Source organism: Drosophila navojoa, chromosome 3 (genome assembly GCF_054131105.1).
Source record: "Drosophila navojoa isolate 15081-1374.11 chromosome 3, UAZ_NAV_1.0, whole genome shotgun sequence".
In the NCBI taxonomy this organism is placed as follows: domain Eukaryota; kingdom Metazoa; phylum Arthropoda; class Insecta; order Diptera; family Drosophilidae; genus Drosophila; species Drosophila navojoa.
Genome location: NC_142891.1, coordinates 23,498,843 through 23,515,521, shown reverse-complemented (window position 1 = coordinate 23,515,521; position 16,679 = coordinate 23,498,843). Strand labels below are relative to the sequence as shown.

The 16,679-nt window shown below is 37.3% G+C and overlaps 9 protein-coding genes and 2 pseudogenes across 9 annotated transcripts; 6 read left to right on the top strand and 5 right to left on the bottom strand.

Annotated features, from left to right (window-relative positions):
- Positions 1-172: 172 nt before the first annotated feature.
- Positions 173-620, bottom strand: LOC149091885 (histone H4). The gene has a single exon (XM_089258313.1). The coding sequence runs from the start codon at positions 551-553 to the stop codon at positions 242-244; it is 312 nt and encodes a 103-aa protein (XP_089114439.1). The 5' UTR covers positions 554-620; the 3' UTR covers positions 173-241.
- A 250-nt stretch (positions 621-870) lies between these two features.
- Positions 871-1,372, top strand: LOC149091884 (histone H3). Its single transcript, XM_089258353.1, has one exon. The coding sequence runs from the start codon at positions 899-901 to the stop codon at positions 1,307-1,309; it is 411 nt and encodes a 136-aa protein (XP_089114479.1). The 5' UTR covers positions 871-898; the 3' UTR covers positions 1,310-1,372.
- Positions 1,373-2,563: 1,191 nt separating this feature from the next.
- Positions 2,564-3,480, top strand: LOC149091883 (histone H1 pseudogene; annotated as a pseudogene).
- Positions 3,481-3,870: 390 nt separating this feature from the next.
- On the bottom strand, positions 3,871-4,327 carry LOC149091882 (histone H2B). The gene has a single exon (XM_089258451.1). It carries the CDS (start codon positions 4,291-4,293, stop codon positions 3,922-3,924), a length of 372 nt encoding a protein of 123 aa, XP_089114577.1. The 5' UTR covers positions 4,294-4,327; the 3' UTR covers positions 3,871-3,921.
- Positions 4,328-4,508: 181 nt separating this feature from the next.
- Positions 4,509-4,966, top strand: LOC149091881 (histone H2A). The gene has a single exon (XM_089258268.1). It carries the CDS (start codon positions 4,545-4,547, stop codon positions 4,917-4,919), a length of 375 nt encoding a protein of 124 aa, XP_089114394.1. The 5' UTR covers positions 4,509-4,544; the 3' UTR covers positions 4,920-4,966.
- Positions 4,967-5,474: 508 nt separating this feature from the next.
- On the bottom strand, positions 5,475-5,890 carry LOC149091880 (histone H4). The gene has a single exon (XM_089258332.1). It carries the CDS (start codon positions 5,833-5,835, stop codon positions 5,524-5,526), a length of 312 nt encoding a protein of 103 aa, XP_089114458.1. The 5' UTR covers positions 5,836-5,890; the 3' UTR covers positions 5,475-5,523.
- Positions 5,891-11,742: 5,852 nt separating this feature from the next.
- On the bottom strand, positions 11,743-12,170 carry LOC149091879 (histone H4). Its single transcript, XM_089257574.1, has one exon. It carries the CDS (start codon positions 12,098-12,100, stop codon positions 11,789-11,791), a length of 312 nt encoding a protein of 103 aa, XP_089113700.1. The 5' UTR covers positions 12,101-12,170; the 3' UTR covers positions 11,743-11,788.
- A 247-nt stretch (positions 12,171-12,417) lies between these two features.
- Positions 12,418-12,919, top strand: LOC149091878 (histone H3). The gene has a single exon (XM_089258354.1). The coding sequence runs from the start codon at positions 12,446-12,448 to the stop codon at positions 12,854-12,856; it is 411 nt and encodes a 136-aa protein (XP_089114480.1). The 5' UTR covers positions 12,418-12,445; the 3' UTR covers positions 12,857-12,919.
- Positions 12,920-14,109: 1,190 nt separating this feature from the next.
- Positions 14,110-15,026, top strand: LOC149091877 (histone H1 pseudogene; annotated as a pseudogene).
- A 389-nt stretch (positions 15,027-15,415) lies between these two features.
- LOC149091876 (histone H2B) lies at positions 15,416-15,889 on the bottom strand. Its single transcript, XM_089257983.1, has one exon. The coding sequence runs from the start codon at positions 15,845-15,847 to the stop codon at positions 15,476-15,478; it is 372 nt and encodes a 123-aa protein (XP_089114109.1). The 5' UTR covers positions 15,848-15,889; the 3' UTR covers positions 15,416-15,475.
- A 173-nt stretch (positions 15,890-16,062) lies between these two features.
- On the top strand, positions 16,063-16,539 carry LOC149091875 (histone H2A). Its single transcript, XM_089257982.1, has one exon. The coding sequence runs from the start codon at positions 16,099-16,101 to the stop codon at positions 16,471-16,473; it is 375 nt and encodes a 124-aa protein (XP_089114108.1). The 5' UTR covers positions 16,063-16,098; the 3' UTR covers positions 16,474-16,539.
- Positions 16,540-16,679: the final 140 nt, after the last annotated feature.

The following is a 16,679-nucleotide window of genomic DNA, read 5'->3' as shown; positions in this document are numbered from 1 at the left end:
ATTTTGTGTATTCTTTGAATGCATAAAATATTTGTTTTTGTGCTAATACATCTTGGTTGGATTTTGTATCCAGACATCATTGTTCGTCTGTTTTAATATATTTCGCAAGTTCATTAACGAAAATCGAATAGTTATTGAATTTCATATTTTATAGCTCTTTTAAGGAAATATATTGGTGGTCCTGAAAAGGACCGATTGTTGTGAAAATAAGTTGCTTGTTGTACGTTTTGTACGTCTTTTCCTAACCGCCAAAGCCGTACAGTGTACGACCTTGCCTCTTCAATGCATAGACAACATCCATGGCTGTGACTGTCTTCCTCTTGGCATGTTCAGTGTATGTGACAGCATCGCGAATAACATTTTCCAAAAAGACCTTAAGAACGCCACGGGTTTCTTCATAGATTAGTCCAGAGATTCGCTTCACGCCACCACGACGAGCTAAACGACGGATAGCTGGCTTCGTGATACCCTGGATATTATCACGCAACACTTTGCGATGACGCTTTGCACCTCCTTTACCCAAACCTTTGCCACCTTTACCACGACCAGTCATTTTTCACTTTTTTCTATATATTTATATTAGAGCACTTCACGAATGTCAGCAATAGACTGATGTGTGTAACGCAGAACCACTCCTATTTATACCGAGATATGTGAAAACTTGAGAGAGCACATAAATCCTTGCATCTCGCTCACACACTACCCTTGCAACGTCTACAACAGTACAGTAGAGCAGAGCAGAGCATAGCATAGCATAGCAAGAGCGCGAGTACGAATATATCGATCTCTTTCTAACGCACCACCAGTTTTCTATATAAGCACGGTATCTGGATTTCGCCGATCATTCATTTTGAAAGTGTGACAGTGAAAGATACAATTGTGAACCGAAGGAAGGGAAATGGCTCGTACAAAGCAGACCGCTCGCAAATCAACTGGAGGCAAGGCTCCTCGTAAGCAGTTGGCTACTAAGGCAGCACGTAAAAGTGCACCAGCTACTGGCGGTGTGAAAAAACCTCATCGCTATCGCCCTGGTACAGTTGCCCTGCGTGAAATTCGTCGTTACCAGAAGAGCACAGAATTGCTTATTCGCAAGTTGCCGTTCCAGCGTTTAGTCCGTGAAATTGCTCAGGACTTCAAGACTGACCTTCGTTTCCAGAGCTCAGCTGTAATGGCTTTACAGGAAGCTAGCGAAGCCTACTTGGTTGGCCTATTCGAAGATACAAATTTGTGCGCCATTCATGCCAAACGCGTCACGATCATGCCCAAGGACATTCAGCTGGCCAGACGTATCCGTGGCGAGCGCGCTTAAATTGCTTCGCTATTCTGTCTTGTATTTATTGCAAGCAAACATCCAACAAATCGGTCCTTTTCAGGACCACAATATTTCTAACAAGGAGATTCCTATTTTCGTTCAAACTTTTTTCAAGTTTCATTTGATCTCAAACTATAAATTGTAGGTCTCTTATAATACAATATATATATATTAAAGACAAATCTAGAAAATTACTGAAAAATACTATACATCTAAGGAAAGTATTTTATTTATTATTATTGTTTTGTCTTTAAATAGCACAATATAGCTTTTTGATTTTTTAAAATTGCATTTTTATTATAAAACGCTTAGTGTAAATTATATATTTACAGTGGTTAGCCAATTGCTTTTCAATTAAGATAAACTTATTTCTGATTGAATACAAGTAAGAATTTATCTACATATGTATATATTTTCTTTTTTGTGCCTTGTGTCTTAACGCTGATGTATTTATTTGCGCTAAATAAATGTATCTGAAATGTTATTTTGAATATGATGGCATGAAATGATTATATGTTTGAAGTTAATAAATTCTAATTTTGTAATTTATATTTATTAATATATTATTAATGTTAAAAGGAAGATTTTATTTTTCTGAACGATTTATGCTTTGCTTTGGTTTAAAACGGCTATTGGTTTAGTTGAAATGATATTTAATATATAAATCTATAGAGTATGCTTATATTAATAGTTACATTTAATTAACAAATGAATGAATTATTATCTTTGAAATTGATATATAAACATTTTTATTATTAGATATTATTATTCCGAAAGATTTTTGTATTGCGTTGGATCAAAAGCATGACAGTTTTTAACGGCAAATGGTTTAGTTGAAATCAAATTTAATGTATAAATCTATAGGGTATGCTTATATTAATAGTTGCATTTAATTAACAAATTAATAAATTAATATCTTTTGAATTTATATATTCACATTTTTATTATTATCTAATTAAAAACATGGTTTTTCCAAGATAACTTATTTTGCATTCATACAAAGTTCAACTTTGAGGGGCAATTAAAAATCATGAAATAATAAAAATGTAAGTAAAAACTAACTTTATGAATTTTTCAAACATTTAAGAATAAAATTAAAAACGTATTTAGTGCGGATATCAAATTTAAACTGTTCAGAAAGACAAGTCAATAAAATGGTCATTGTAAACTCTTGCGTATCGTATATTCAATGGCACAAACATTCTCGTTCAGCCTTCCTCCTCGATTCTCATCCAAACGGGTGACCAAATTTCATGGTATTTTCGAATGAAACAAAAAGTAACACGTTTCGTTTTGTTTATTATAAAGTGAAAAGTAAAGAAGTGAATAATACAAGATGTCTGATTCCGCAGTTGCTGTATCCGCGTCCCCTGTGACTCCACAAACAGCCCCAGCTGAGAAGAAGGTGGCCACTAAAAAGCCTGCATCTGCATCCGCATCTAAGGCAAAGAAAACAGCGGCCCCTCCAACACACCCACCAACTCAGCAGATGGTGGATGCATCGATAAAAAATCTGAAGGAACGTGGAGGCTCATCCCTCTTGGCTATTAAAAAATATATCAGTGCCACTTACAAGTGCGATGCCCAGAAACTAGCTCCATTCATTAAGAAGTACCTGAAGAATTCAGTTGCGAGTGGAAAGTTGATCCAAACAAAAGGGAAGGGTGCATCTGGTTCATTTAAGCTGTCTGCATCGTCCAAAAAGGAGCCCAAGCCAAAGGCATCCTCCATAGAGAAGAAAACTAAGAAGGTAACTGCATCGGCAGCAGCCAAAAAGAAGAGTATATCTGCCACCAAAAAAGTAAAGGGTGCTGCTGATAAGAAGTTGTCGAAGGCTGTGGTGACCAAAAAGAGTACCGACAAAAAGAAAGCGGACAAAGCGAAGGCAAAAGATGCAAAGAAAGTAGGAACCATTAAAGCAAAGCCCACAACAGCAAAGGCGGCAAAGTCAAGCGCAGCAAAGCCAAAGACTCCGAAACCTAAAACTACAAGTGCTAAGCCTAAAAAGGTTGTTTCGGCAGCATCACCGAAAAAAGTAGCTGCAAAGAAGCCAAAGGCAAAAGCTGCTGCGTCCGCAACAAAGAAGTAATTTCACTTCGAAATTACTCGCCAGGGTATAAACGAATTTCAAAACTATGAAATTTGCAATTAATCAAAGTCCTTTTCAGGACTACTATTACATATTTCCAAGAGAAAAAAATACTTTCATAAACGTAACTAGGTCAATATAAAACAAAACCATTATACCCTGATTTCCCAGTTTCAATGGGTTCAGGGTATAATAAAAGAAGGAAGGAATAGACAACAAAAATGACTAGATTATATTCGATGTTCGTTCTTCTCTTTACGATAAAAACACAAGCAGATTTTGTGAGATAAATTTGATAGTTGTTTGTCCTGGTTAGATCAGAAGATTTCTGAAGAATATTGTTCTTTACGAAAAAAAAAAAAACACTGTTTTGAGATAGATGTGATAGTTGTTCGTTCGTTCTTGTTGGGCTTCTGTACATTTTATCACATTGAAATATTTAAAATTCTTTGAAAAGAGATTTGTGGCCCTGAAAAGGGCCTTTTGCTTTTGGATGTTTCTGCATACATCAAGCTAAGATTTACTTGGAGCTAGTGTACTTGGTTACTGCTTTGGTGCCTTCACTGACAGCGTGCTTGGCCAACTCTCCGGGCAACAGAAGACGGACTGCAGTTTGGATTTCCCGACTGGTAATCGTTGAACGTTTGTTGTAGTGTGCCAAACGAGAGGCCTCAGCAGCAATACGCTCAAAAATGTCGTTCACAAAGCTGTTCATGATGCTCATTGCTTTCGACGAGATTCCAGTATCAGGATGGACCTGCTTAAGCACTTTGTAAATGTAGATGGCATAACTTTCCTTCCTCTTGCGCTTCTTCTTCTTATCATTCTTGGTAATATTCTTTTGGGCCTTGCCGGCCTTTTTGGCTGCCTTTCCACTTGTCTTAGGCGGCATTATTAAAACTTTATTGTATTCACTGAAGTTCACTGTTACTCACTTTCCAGATTTCTGACATAACTGACAGTTCGGTTAAAATTTGTAGGATTTTTCGAACAACGTTTTCATGTTTGCGCACAGCAGAACTCACCCCATTTAGCTGAAAAAGTAGGCAGGTAGAAAAGTATAAGTAGACATTGTTTCGAGTTTTGAGCATTCGATTCGATTCTTGTTTGAGTGTAAAAGTGTAAAAAGATAAAATAAATATAATGTCTGGTCGTGGTAAAGGTGGAAAAGTGAAGGGAAAGGCAAAGTCGCGTTCAAACCGTGCTGGCCTACAGTTTCCCGTTGGTCGTATTCATCGGCTTCTTCGCAAGGGCAACTATGCCGAGCGTGTTGGTGCCGGTGCTCCAGTTTACTTGGCGGCCGTTATGGAATATTTGGCCGCTGAAGTTTTGGAGTTGGCTGGTAATGCAGCGCGCGACAACAAGAAGACCAGAATTATCCCTCGCCATCTGCAATTGGCCATCCGCAACGATGAGGAGTTGAATAAACTTCTTTCGGGCGTCACTATTGCCCAGGGCGGTGTGTTGCCTAACATCCAAGCGGTTCTGTTGCCTAAGAAGACCGAAAAGAAGGCTTAAACTACGAATTATTGCACATCAAAACCAAAACCAAACGTCCTTTTCAGGACGACCAAAAATACAAAAGAGATGAGATTTTTCATGTTTTAGTGTAAATAAATATAAAAACATAAGTAAACTCAAATATAAATTCAAAATATGCAGGCATCGTGACGCGGTACAAAAGTACAGTCTTTTCTTCATTTATAGTGATTCATGTTTTACAGGCAGAAATATGTCGAAAAGTTTAAATACTGCTGGTCTGTAAATTACAAATTTTGTGTATTCTTTGAATGCATAAAATATTTGTTTTTGTGCTAATACATCTTGGTTGGATTTTGTATCCAGACATCATTGTTCGTCTGCTCTAATATATTTCGCAGTTACACTATTTTTAGTAGCAAGTTCATTAACGAGAATCATAGTCATTGAATTTCATATTTTGTATACAGACATTGTTCGTCTGCTCTAATATATTTCGCAGTTACACTATTTTCAGTAGCAAGTTCATTAACAAAAATCGAATAGTTATTGAATTTCATATTTTATAGCTCTTTTAAGGAAATATATTGGTGGTCCTGAAAAGGACCGATTGTTGTGAAAATAAGTTGCTTGTTGTCTTTTCCTAACCGCCAAAGCCGTACAGTGTACGACCTTGCCTCTTCAATGCATAGACAACATCCATGGCTGTGACTGTCTTCCTCTTGGCATGTTCAGTGTATGTGACAGCATCGCGAATAACATTTTCCAAAAAGACCTTAAGAACGCCACGGGTTTCTTCATAGATTAGTCCAGAGATTCGCTTCACGCCACCACGACGAGCTAAACGACGGATAGCTGGCTTCGTGATACCCTGGATATTATCACGCAACACTTTGCGATGACGCTTTGCACCTCCTTTACCCAAACCTTTGCCACCTTTACCACGACCAGTCATTTTTCACTTTTTTCTATATATTTATATTAGAGCACTTCACGAATGTCAGCAATAGACTGATGTGTGTAACGGTTTTTTTTTTTTTTAACGGTTTTTATTGTCACAGTTTGTTCCTTTACATATTAGTACCTAGATATTAGTCTATTCTTGGTTGACAAATTCAAGCTAACTTATTTTAAAATTAATATATATTGCCTTACGCTTTAAGCTTTTCTAGGCTTGAGAACTTTTATCTTAGTTTTTTATTTAGATTTTACTTATTTTAAATTTTTGTTAAAAGTTATATTTTTAACTTGTATTCTACATTTTCATAGGAAAATCTCAATATGAGACAAAAAACCTTGATCACATTTGTTTGTTTTTTCTTTTTGTTTTATATGTTAATGCTACTACTATGTTACTAATACTAATGTTACTATTACTATTATTGCAACTAATTCTACTTACTACTACTTAAGATTATTTGATAGTGTTGTTAGTGTTTATTTTTATGTTCATCTGGGTTAGTTAGTATATGACAGTATATACAGGTGCTTGAAGCGGAAGGATGGATGATAGAGTTAATGTGCAACAGTGTTTTGTATTATATTGTTTTTATTTTTATGTTATGTTGTTATTGGTTTATGTTGTATACAAGTCCATCATTGGGATTGATGGACTGACTCTTTCGATGGTAGAATATTAAATTGCCTTGTGTATCGTATATGATACCCTTATTTTGAAGCTCATTTAAAAAATTTATGGTGAGATGATATGTGGGGCATGTTAAGGGCATTAGTTTTTGTTGTATGCTATCTAGAACTAGTTGATTGGTGCTATTTTGGTTTCTTTCGATAAACCTTTCAAGTATTTTAAAGTTTAGTGTATCTACTCTTTTAACTTTAAGTGTTTTATAAAGCTTTGAGTTAGATATATACTTTCGTGTGTGGGGTATGCGAGAACTGGTCCCTAGGGCTTTACGTAATAGCCTTCTTTCGAAGAGGCGTATTCTTTCCATTTGGTTGGATTTTAAATTAAACCATCCTATGTGACCATGTGTTAGGATTGGTTGAATTAGTTTTTTATATGCCAGTGAGCGCACCTTTGTTGTTTGTATAACTTGAGGATGCTCGAAAATATGGGCGATGTAGTGCTGTTGCACTTTAGCCCGGTGGAGCGTGTGCTCAATGTGTTTTTTAAACTCTAGTTTGCTGTCGTAGATGACGCCTAGATATTTAATTTCATTATCTATATTAATTGCTGAGGTGCCATTTATATAGATTTTGGGTTTAAATTTTCTGGCATTTTTATATACATTTTTGGCTTTTGAGCCTCTGAATATACAGCCTACGCTTTTATTGACGTTCAGTTTGAGTCGCCAAGTATAAAAGTATAGACAGAGCTTATCAAGATGTCTATTCAGGTCTGTTTCTGCCCTTGCAATCCAGGCATTTGACGACAGTAGCAAGATATCGTCTGCGTAAACTAATGGTTGGATGCGTGTTGTTGAGTTCGTCCGCTGAACGAACTCTGGGAGGTCAGCCAGGTAAATGTTATATAATATTGGGGCTAGTAGGGAACCTTGTGGGACCCCGGCAGTTATATCACGGATGAGTGATGTCTCGGAGCTGTTTGAGCAGGCTACATAGAATGTGCGGGAACTTAAGTAGCTATGTATGATACGTGTAGTATTTATGTTAAAATTATATTTATAGCTCATTTTGTAGATAAGTCCGTTTGTCCAGACTGTATCAAAGGCTTTTTCAAAATCAAGTGCGCATGCGATGGTGGCACATTTTTTTGAGAGATTATTATATATGAATGAGTTTGCGACTGCCAGTGAGTTGTTTATAGAGAGGCTGTCTCTGAATCCAAACTGGTAGGGCTTGAGTATCTCATTAATTTCTGTGTGTTTTTTAATCTGTAGCATTAGCATTTTTTCAAATAAGAGGCTAATGGCTGAAAGTATTGATATAGGTCTATATCCCTGTAGGCTTTGGTGGTTTTGTTTTGGTTTAGGGATCGGCATTACTCTGCTGCGTTTCCAAGCAGTAGGAAAGTAGCCGATATTGTAGCAGTGGTTGAACAGTATTGCAATATGTTTAATTACTAACATATTGCAGTGTTTAAGTAGAAAATTACTGCTACCATCAGGACCTACGGTTTTTTTGTTATTTTTCTGTTTTACCCATTCAAGAAGTTGCTTGGCATTTGTAAAGCCAAGTTCTTCAGAGCCTTCCCAGTAACCTTCTGCACTGCGTGTGTGATCGAATGTTACGATATGGTTCGCACTCAGGTGTGATTCGATTAGGTTTGTGGCTTCCCTGTTCACATATTCGGAATGCTGTCTGAGGGGGGGGCTATTGCTTGACATGTTGTCATTTTGTTTGTGAATTTGCTCAAACGACCATGCAAGTGCATTTAATTTATTGAAGTTGTTTTTCAGAATGGGGGGAACTACAATATCTATTTTGCTTTGCTCATCCGTTGTTAAGTGGATGTCTTTATTTAGGGATTCTTTTGATTTTTCTTGTGGGCTTATACCTTTCAGTGTTTTCAAGCTAATGTTGCGAGGGTTGATATGCCTAAGTTTACATTCTATGTGCCTTAGGTTGCTGTCGTGTATATGATTATTGATTTGCGTAGTAAGCCTTTTTATTTCTCTACGTAATTGGGATTTTTCATTTGCTGATAGGGTAAGTTGGCGTCTGGAAAGGTATCTTCGAATGACTTTTTTGCTTTTTATGAAGTTAAGACATTCTGCAGTAAGTTCAATTCTATTGTTGGGTTTGGTGGGGGATATTGTTATTTTTGGGATGGCATTTGGTGAGTCTAGAGCTGCACCTAGTGCTGCATTTAGATTATTTATACTGTTATCTATTTCAGAGTGATTTAGATTGGTTTGTGCTGGAATTGGGTTTAGATTTTGAAGTAGAATTCTATTCCAGATTAGCGTGTTGATTTTATTGAAATTTTGCACAATTACGGGTTCATTGTTTATCAAGCAGTGCCGGCCTAGCTGAATGTTTAGTTTAACCCCGAAATGGTCTGAGGGGAAGTCGTCTATTATATGGCATATGTTATTGGATTCTATTTGTAGGTCTGTAGAGCATATGAAAAAGTCTATCGAAGATTTGCTATTGCTATGTACTCTGCTAGGTTTATTTGATGGGTGGAGTATTAGGTCGGGTTGCCTTTCGAGCCATTTTAGGAGTTTGGACCCGTGAGTGTTTAGGTGGGTCGGGTTGAAGTATGGTTCGTTCCAGCTTGGGTGCTTGGCATTTAAGTCGCAACCAATTACTATCTTCCCACTCGCTAAACTTATTGTCTCTTTTATTTTGTTGAGATCAGTGATAAGAAGCGGGTGGTGTGGACGTTTATATAGGGATACTGCAATTAAGTGCTGTGTGCCTCTGTTTGTGCTTCTATAGGGTATTTTTATAGCTATAGCCTCAATGTATTTTAATTGAGGAAACGAGATGGTCTCGAATTTCATGCCATTTTTTGTGCAAATGGCGACTGCTGAGCCACAGTTCTCGGAATTGGGCTTGTTCTGAGTGCGTTGCACGTTCATTTCAACGAATTGTTAGTTATTGAGATTTGTATAGTGCTTTTTGCTGAGACGGTGCTCTGCAATAAGCATTATGTCTGGCCTATGTTTGTTTAAAAAGGTGTTCAATTCGTGTCTCTTGTGTAGAGACACAATAGAATTGACATTTTGAAAAATGATTTTTATGTTAACCATTATTGAGCTATTTGGATAAGGAACTCTAAATTTAACGCTTGCTTAATCTTCCTAGCTTCCATATCATTTTGTGTTTGGCCTAGGGGGTACTTTTTAATTATTGTTTTAATTATTGTATGCACTCAAAGATGTCCTTGCCGAAGATTTCGGAAGAGTCTTTATTTAATCCTTCGAGAGTGAAGGTTGAGGGTTTGGGGTTAAGCTTTTTTGTCAGATGTTCTCTAAGTTTTGGGTTGGTTACAGTAATATTTTTTGGGAGTGGGTTTATTTTAGTTTGGGTATGTGAGGCTTTAAAAAGCGACGCAAATTGAACACCTTCCCTTATGTTACTTGTGGGCTTGGTCACATTTACAATGACTTTGGGAGTTTGCTTATTTTTCTTTCGTTCTAAGAATGAAAGTCGGACTGGGCAGATTTTTGCGTTTGCCGTGTGCTGGCCTTTACAGTTCACACACTCGACTTGGCTTTTTACATCATCTTTGATGATGTTACAGTCTCCCGGGTTATGGGTTTTTGTGCATTTTATGCAGCGGAAGGGCATTTTGCAGTTGCTAGCAACGTGTCCGAATCTTTGACAGTTGTGGCACTGGTGTGTTTTATTTTTTATTTTTAGGGGCTCGATTATAACTTTACAGTTTAATAGGGTCTTTATGTGGAAGATGGTTTTTAAGTTTGGGGTTTTGGTAAGCTGGACCAGCCAGAAACTTTGTTTGAAAGGTTTTATAGCAATTATATGAAGATCTGGGACTGCTTCTTCTAGGGCAGACTTAACCTCCGCTTCTGTGAAGCTCTCATGGGGTAATTTTTTTATTAAAACGTTATATGGCTTCAGGTCATTAGGAGTGTAGGAAAAGAAGTTCTTTTTGTTTGCTACTAGTAGCGTTTTAACGTTCGCAAAGTCCTCAAGATTGTATACGTTTATGTGCGTTATGTTTTTATTTATTATATTTAGTTTATAATTTTCTTTTTTTTATGTGCTGTTGCAACATACCCGTCAGTTCCTTGGCTGGTGTGTTGTATATTGTTATCGCAGGAAGTTTTTTGTTTTTCTTGTGTGTGTCGTCATTATCAACCTCCATGGTGTCTGTTGTTTTAAGTGGTCCCGCTTGTTTTTGCTTCCTGGCCTTTTTTGGGGGTTTTCCCATTTTTGCGTCCAGCGCTGGGAAGTCTTTGTCCTCGTTTGTGTTTATCTCATGCAGGTTGTTTGTCTCAATGTTGTCTTCGTTTTTGTCTTCCTCTTGCTCTGCTAACGGAGCAAATCTATTCCCACTCAGCGTCTGTATGGCGGCTGTGGAGTGAAGCGGGTTTGTTTGTTTTTGCGTATCTGTTGTTGTTTTTTGTTTTTTTGGAATCTGGACGGGAGTTGCTCCTGCTATTTTCTCCCTTAGGTAGGCGAGCTCTTCCATTATTTTGCTAAAATCCTCTTTGTTTATCCACATCATCTTTGAGGTTGATGCCAGGGCTTCGTATTCGTCGTCTGTATACTCATCGAAGCTTAGAGGTGACTCGGATGAGCAGCGGCTGTGTTTCCTATGATTCTCCATTTTTTGTTTTCAGTGTGTTGTATTTTTAGGTTCCGTTTTTTGTTTTTTGGCAAGGCACTTGTTGAACATTGCGTTCGACTCGTAGCAACGGCCTATTTATTTTTGCGCACTTGTTGCTAATTTTAACTTTTTATTTTTTATGTGTCCATGTCACAAGTACACAAATTAGCAACTGATTTTGCACTACACTTTCAGTCCTTTACACTGGCACTGACTTGATAGATACACTGCACATTTATTTTCAAACAATTGACTTCCGAGCGGTCTGCTTTGTACGAGCCATTTTCACAATTGTATCTTTCACTGTTACACTTTCAAGCTGAATCAGAATCAGGCAGAAATGTGTCGAAAAGTTGAAAAATTGCTGGTCTGTAAATTACAAACTGCAATTAATCAAAGCCCTTTTCAGGACTACTATTACATACTTCGAAGAGAAACAAATTCTTTCATAAACGTACAGAAATGTGTCATGTCATTGAACTTCATATTTTGTATACAGACATTGTTTGTCTGCTCTAATATATTTCGCAGTTACACTATTTTCAGTAGCAAGTTCATTAACGAAAATCGAATAGTTATTGAATTTCATATTTTATAGCTCTTTTAAGGAAATATATTGGTGGTCCTGAAAAGGACCGATTATTGTGAAAATAAGTTGCTTGTTGTACGTTTTGTACGTCTTTTCCTAACCGCCAAAGCCGTACAGTGTACGACCTTGCCTCTTCAATGCATAGACAACATCCATGGCTGTGACTGTCTTCCTCTTGGCATGTTCAGTGTATGTGACAGCATCGCGAATAACATTTTCCAAGAAGACCTTAAGAACGCCACGGGTTTCTTCATAGATTAGTCCAGAGATTCGCTTCACGCCACCACGACGAGCTAAACGACGGATAGCTGGCTTCGTGATACCCTGGATATTATCACGCAACACTTTGCGATGACGCTTTGCACCTCCTTTACCCAAACCTTTGCCACCTTTACCACGACCAGTCATTTTTCACTTTTTTCTATATATTTATATTAGAGCACTTCACGAATGTCAGCAATAGACTGATGTGTGTAACGCAGAACCACTCCTATTTATACCGAGATATGTGAAAACTTGAGAGAGCACATAAATCCTTGCATCTCGCTCACACACTACCCTTGCAACGTCTACAACAGTACAGTAGAGCAGAGCAGAGCATAGCATAGCATAGCAAGAGCGCGAGTACGAATATATCGATCTCTTTCTAACGCACCACCAGTTTTCTATATAAGCACGGTATCTGGATTTCGCCGATCATTCATTTTGAAAGTGTGACAGTGAAAGATACAATTGTGAACCGAAGGAAGGGAAATGGCTCGTACAAAGCAGACCGCTCGCAAATCAACTGGAGGCAAGGCTCCTCGTAAGCAGTTGGCTACTAAGGCAGCACGTAAAAGTGCACCAGCTACTGGCGGTGTGAAAAAACCTCATCGCTATCGCCCTGGTACAGTTGCCCTGCGTGAAATTCGTCGTTACCAGAAGAGCACAGAATTGCTTATTCGCAAGTTGCCGTTCCAGCGTTTAGTCCGTGAAATTGCTCAGGACTTCAAGACTGACCTTCGTTTCCAGAGCTCAGCTGTAATGGCTTTACAGGAAGCTAGCGAAGCCTACTTGGTTGGCCTATTCGAAGATACAAATTTGTGCGCCATTCATGCCAAACGCGTCACGATCATGCCCAAGGACATTCAGCTGGCCAGACGTATCCGTGGCGAGCGCGCTTAAATTGCTTCGCTATTCTGTCTTGTATTTATTGCAAGCAAACATCCAACAAATCGGTCCTTTTCAGGACCACAATATTTCTAACAAGGAGATTCCTATTTTCGTTCAAACTTTTTTCAAGTTTCATTTGATCTCAAACTATAAATTGTAGGTCTCTTATAATACAATATATATATATTAAAGACAAATCTAGAAAATTACTGAAAAATACTATACATCTAAGGAAAGTATTTTATTTATTATTATTGTTTTGTCTTTAAATAGCACAATATAGCTTTTTGATTTTTTAAAATTGCATTTTTATTATAAAACGCTTAGTGTAAATTATATATTTACAGTGGTTAGCCAATTGCTTTTCAATTAAGATAAACTTATTTCTGATTGAATACAAGTAAGAATTTATCTACATATGTATATATTTTCTTTTTTGTGCCTTGTGTCTTAACGCTGATGTATTTATTTGCGCTAAATAAATGTATCTGAAATGTTATTTTGAATATGATGGCATGAAATGATTATATGTTTGAAGTTAATAAATTCTAATTTTGTAATTTATATTTATTAATATATTATTAATGTTAAAAGGAAGATTTTATTTTTCTGAACGATTTATGCTTTGCTTTGGTTTAAAACGGCTATTGGTTTAGTTGAAATGATATTTAATATATAAATCTATAGAGTATGCTTATATTAATAGTTACATTTAATTAACAAATGAATGAATTATTATCTTTGAAATTGATATATAAACATTTTTATTATTAGATATTATTATTCCGAAAGATTTTTGTATTGCGTTGGATCAAAAGCATGCCAGTTTTTAACGGCAAATGGTTTAGTTGAAATCAAATTTAATGTATAAATCTATAGGGTATGCTTATATTAATAGTTGCATTTAATTAACAAATTAATAAATTAATATCTTTTGAATTTATATATTCACATTTTTATTATTATCTAATTAAAAACATGGTTTTTCCAAGATAACTTATTTTGCATTCATACAAAGTTCAACTTTGAGGGGCAATTAAAAATCATGAAATAATAAAAATGTAAGTAAAAACTAACTTTATGAATTTTTCAAACATTTAAGAATAAAATTAAAAACGTATTTAGTGCGGATATCAAATTTAAACTGTTCAGAAAGACAAGTCAATAAAATGGTCATTGTAAACTCTTGCGTATCGTATATTCAATGGCACAAACATTCTCGTTCAGCCTTCCTCCTCGATTCTCATCCAAACGGGTGACCAAATTTCATGGTATTTTCGAATGAAACAAAAAGTAACACGTTTCGTTTTGTTTATTATAAAGTGAAAAGTAAAGAAGTGAATAATACAAGATGTCTGATTCCGCAGTTGCTGTATCCGCGTCCCCTGTGACTCCACAAACAGCCCCAGCTGAGAAGAAGGTGGCCACTAAAAAGCCTGCATCTGCATCCGCATCTAAGGCAAAGAAAACAGCGGCTCCTCCAACACATCCACCAACTCAGCAGATGGTGGATTCATCGATAAAAAATCTGAAGGAACGTGGAGGCTCATCCCTCTTGGCTATTAAAAAATATATCAGTGCCACTTACAAGTGCGATGCCCAGAAACTAGCTCCATTCATTAAGAAGTACCTGAAGAATTCAGTTGCGAGTGGAAAGTTGATCCAAACAAAAGGGAAGGGTGCATCTGGTTCATTTAAGCTGTCTGCATCGTCCAAAAAGGAGCCCAAGCCAAAGGCATCCTCCATAGAGAAGAAAACTAAGAAGGTAACTGCATCGGCAGCAGCCAAAAAGAAGAGTATATCTGCCACCAAAAAAGTAAAGGGTGCTGCTGATAAGAAGTTGTCGAAGGCTGTGGTGACCAAAAAGAGTACCGACAAAAAGAAAGCGGACAAAGCGAAGGCAAAAGATGCAAAGAAAGTAGGAACCATTAAAGCAAAGCCCACAACAGCAAAGGCGGCAAAGTCAAGCGCAGCAAAGCCAAAGACTCCGAAACCTAAAACTACAAGTGCTAAGCCTAAAAAGGTTGTTTCGGCAGCATCACCGAAAAAAGTAGCTGCAAAGAAGCCAAAGGCAAAAGCTGCTGCGTCCGCAACAAAGAAGTAATTTCACTTCGAAATTACTCGCCAGGGTATAAACGAATTTCAAAACTATGAAATTTGCCATTAATCAAAGTCCTTTTCAGGACTACTATTACATATTTCCAAGAGAAAAAAATACTTTCATAAACGTAACTAGGTCAATATTAAAGAAAACCATTATACCCTGATTTCCCATTTTCAATGGGTTCAGGGTAAAATAAAAGAAGGAAGGGCATATATAGACAACAAAAATGACTAGATTATATTCGATGTTAGTTCTCTTCTCTTTACGATAAAAACACAAGCAGATTTTTTGAGATAGATTTGATAGTTGTTCGTCCTGCTTAGATCAGAAGATTTCTAAAGAATATTGCCCTTTACGAAAAAAAAGAAAACACTGTTTTGAGATAGATGTGATAGTTGTTCGTTCGTTCTTGTTGGTCTTCTGTACATTTTATCACATTGAAATATTTAAAATTCTTTGAAAAGAGATTTGTGGCCCTGAAAAGGGCCTTTTGCTTTTGGATGTTTCTGCATACATCAAGCTAAGATTTACTTGGAGCTAGTGTACTTGGTTACTGCTTTGGTGCCTTCACTGACAGCGTGCTTGGCCAACTCTCCGGGCAACAGAAGACGGACTGCAGTTTGGATTTCCCGACTGGTAATCGTTGAACGTTTGTTGTAGTGTGCCAAACGAGAGGCCTCAGCAGCAATACGCTCAAAAATGTCGTTCACAAAGCTGTTCATGATGCTCATTGCTTTCGACGAGATTCCAGTATCAGGATGGACCTGCTTAAGCACTTTGTAAATGTAGATGGCATAACTTTCCTTCCTCTTGCGCTTCTTCTTCTTATCATTCTTGGTAATATTCTTCTGGGCCTTGCCAGCCTTTTTGGCTGCCTTTCCACTTGTCTTAGGCGGCATTATTATTACTTTATTGTATTCACTGAAGTTCACTGTTACTCACTTTCCAGATTTCTGACATAACTGACAGTTCGGTTAAAATTTGTAGGATTTTTCGAACAACGTTTTCATGTTTGCGCACAGCAGAACTCACCCCATTTAGCTGAAAAAGTAGGCAGGTAGAAAAGTATAAGTAGACATTGTTTCGAGTTTTGGGCATTCGATTCGATTCTTGTTTGAGTGTAAAAGTGTAAAAAGATAGAATAAATATAATGTCTGGTCGTGGTAAAGGTGGAAAAGTGAAGGGAAAGGCAAAGTCGCGTTCAAACCGTGCTGGCCTACAGTTTCCCGTTGGTCGTATTCATCGGCTTCTTCGCAAGGGCAACTATGCCGAGCGTGTTGGTGCCGGTGCTCCAGTTTACTTGGCGGCCGTTATGGAATATTTGGCCGCTGAAGTTTTGGAGTTGGCTGGTAATGCAGCGCGCGACAACAAGAAGACCAGAATTATCCCTCGCCATCTGCAATTGGCCATCCGCAACGATGAGGAGTTGAATAAACTTCTTTCGGGCGTCACTATTGCCCAGGGCGGTGTGTTGCCTAACATCCAAGCGGTTCTGTTGCCTAAGAAGACCGAAAAGAAGGCTTAAACTACGAATTATTGCACATCAAAACCAAAACCAAACGTCCTTTTCAGGACGACCAAAAATACAAAAGAGATGAGATTTTTCATGTTTTAGTGTAAATAAATATAAAAACATAAGTAAACTCAAATATAGATTCAAAATATGCAGGCATCGTGACGCGGTACAAAAGTACAGTCCTTTCTTCATTTATAGTGATTCATGTTTTACAG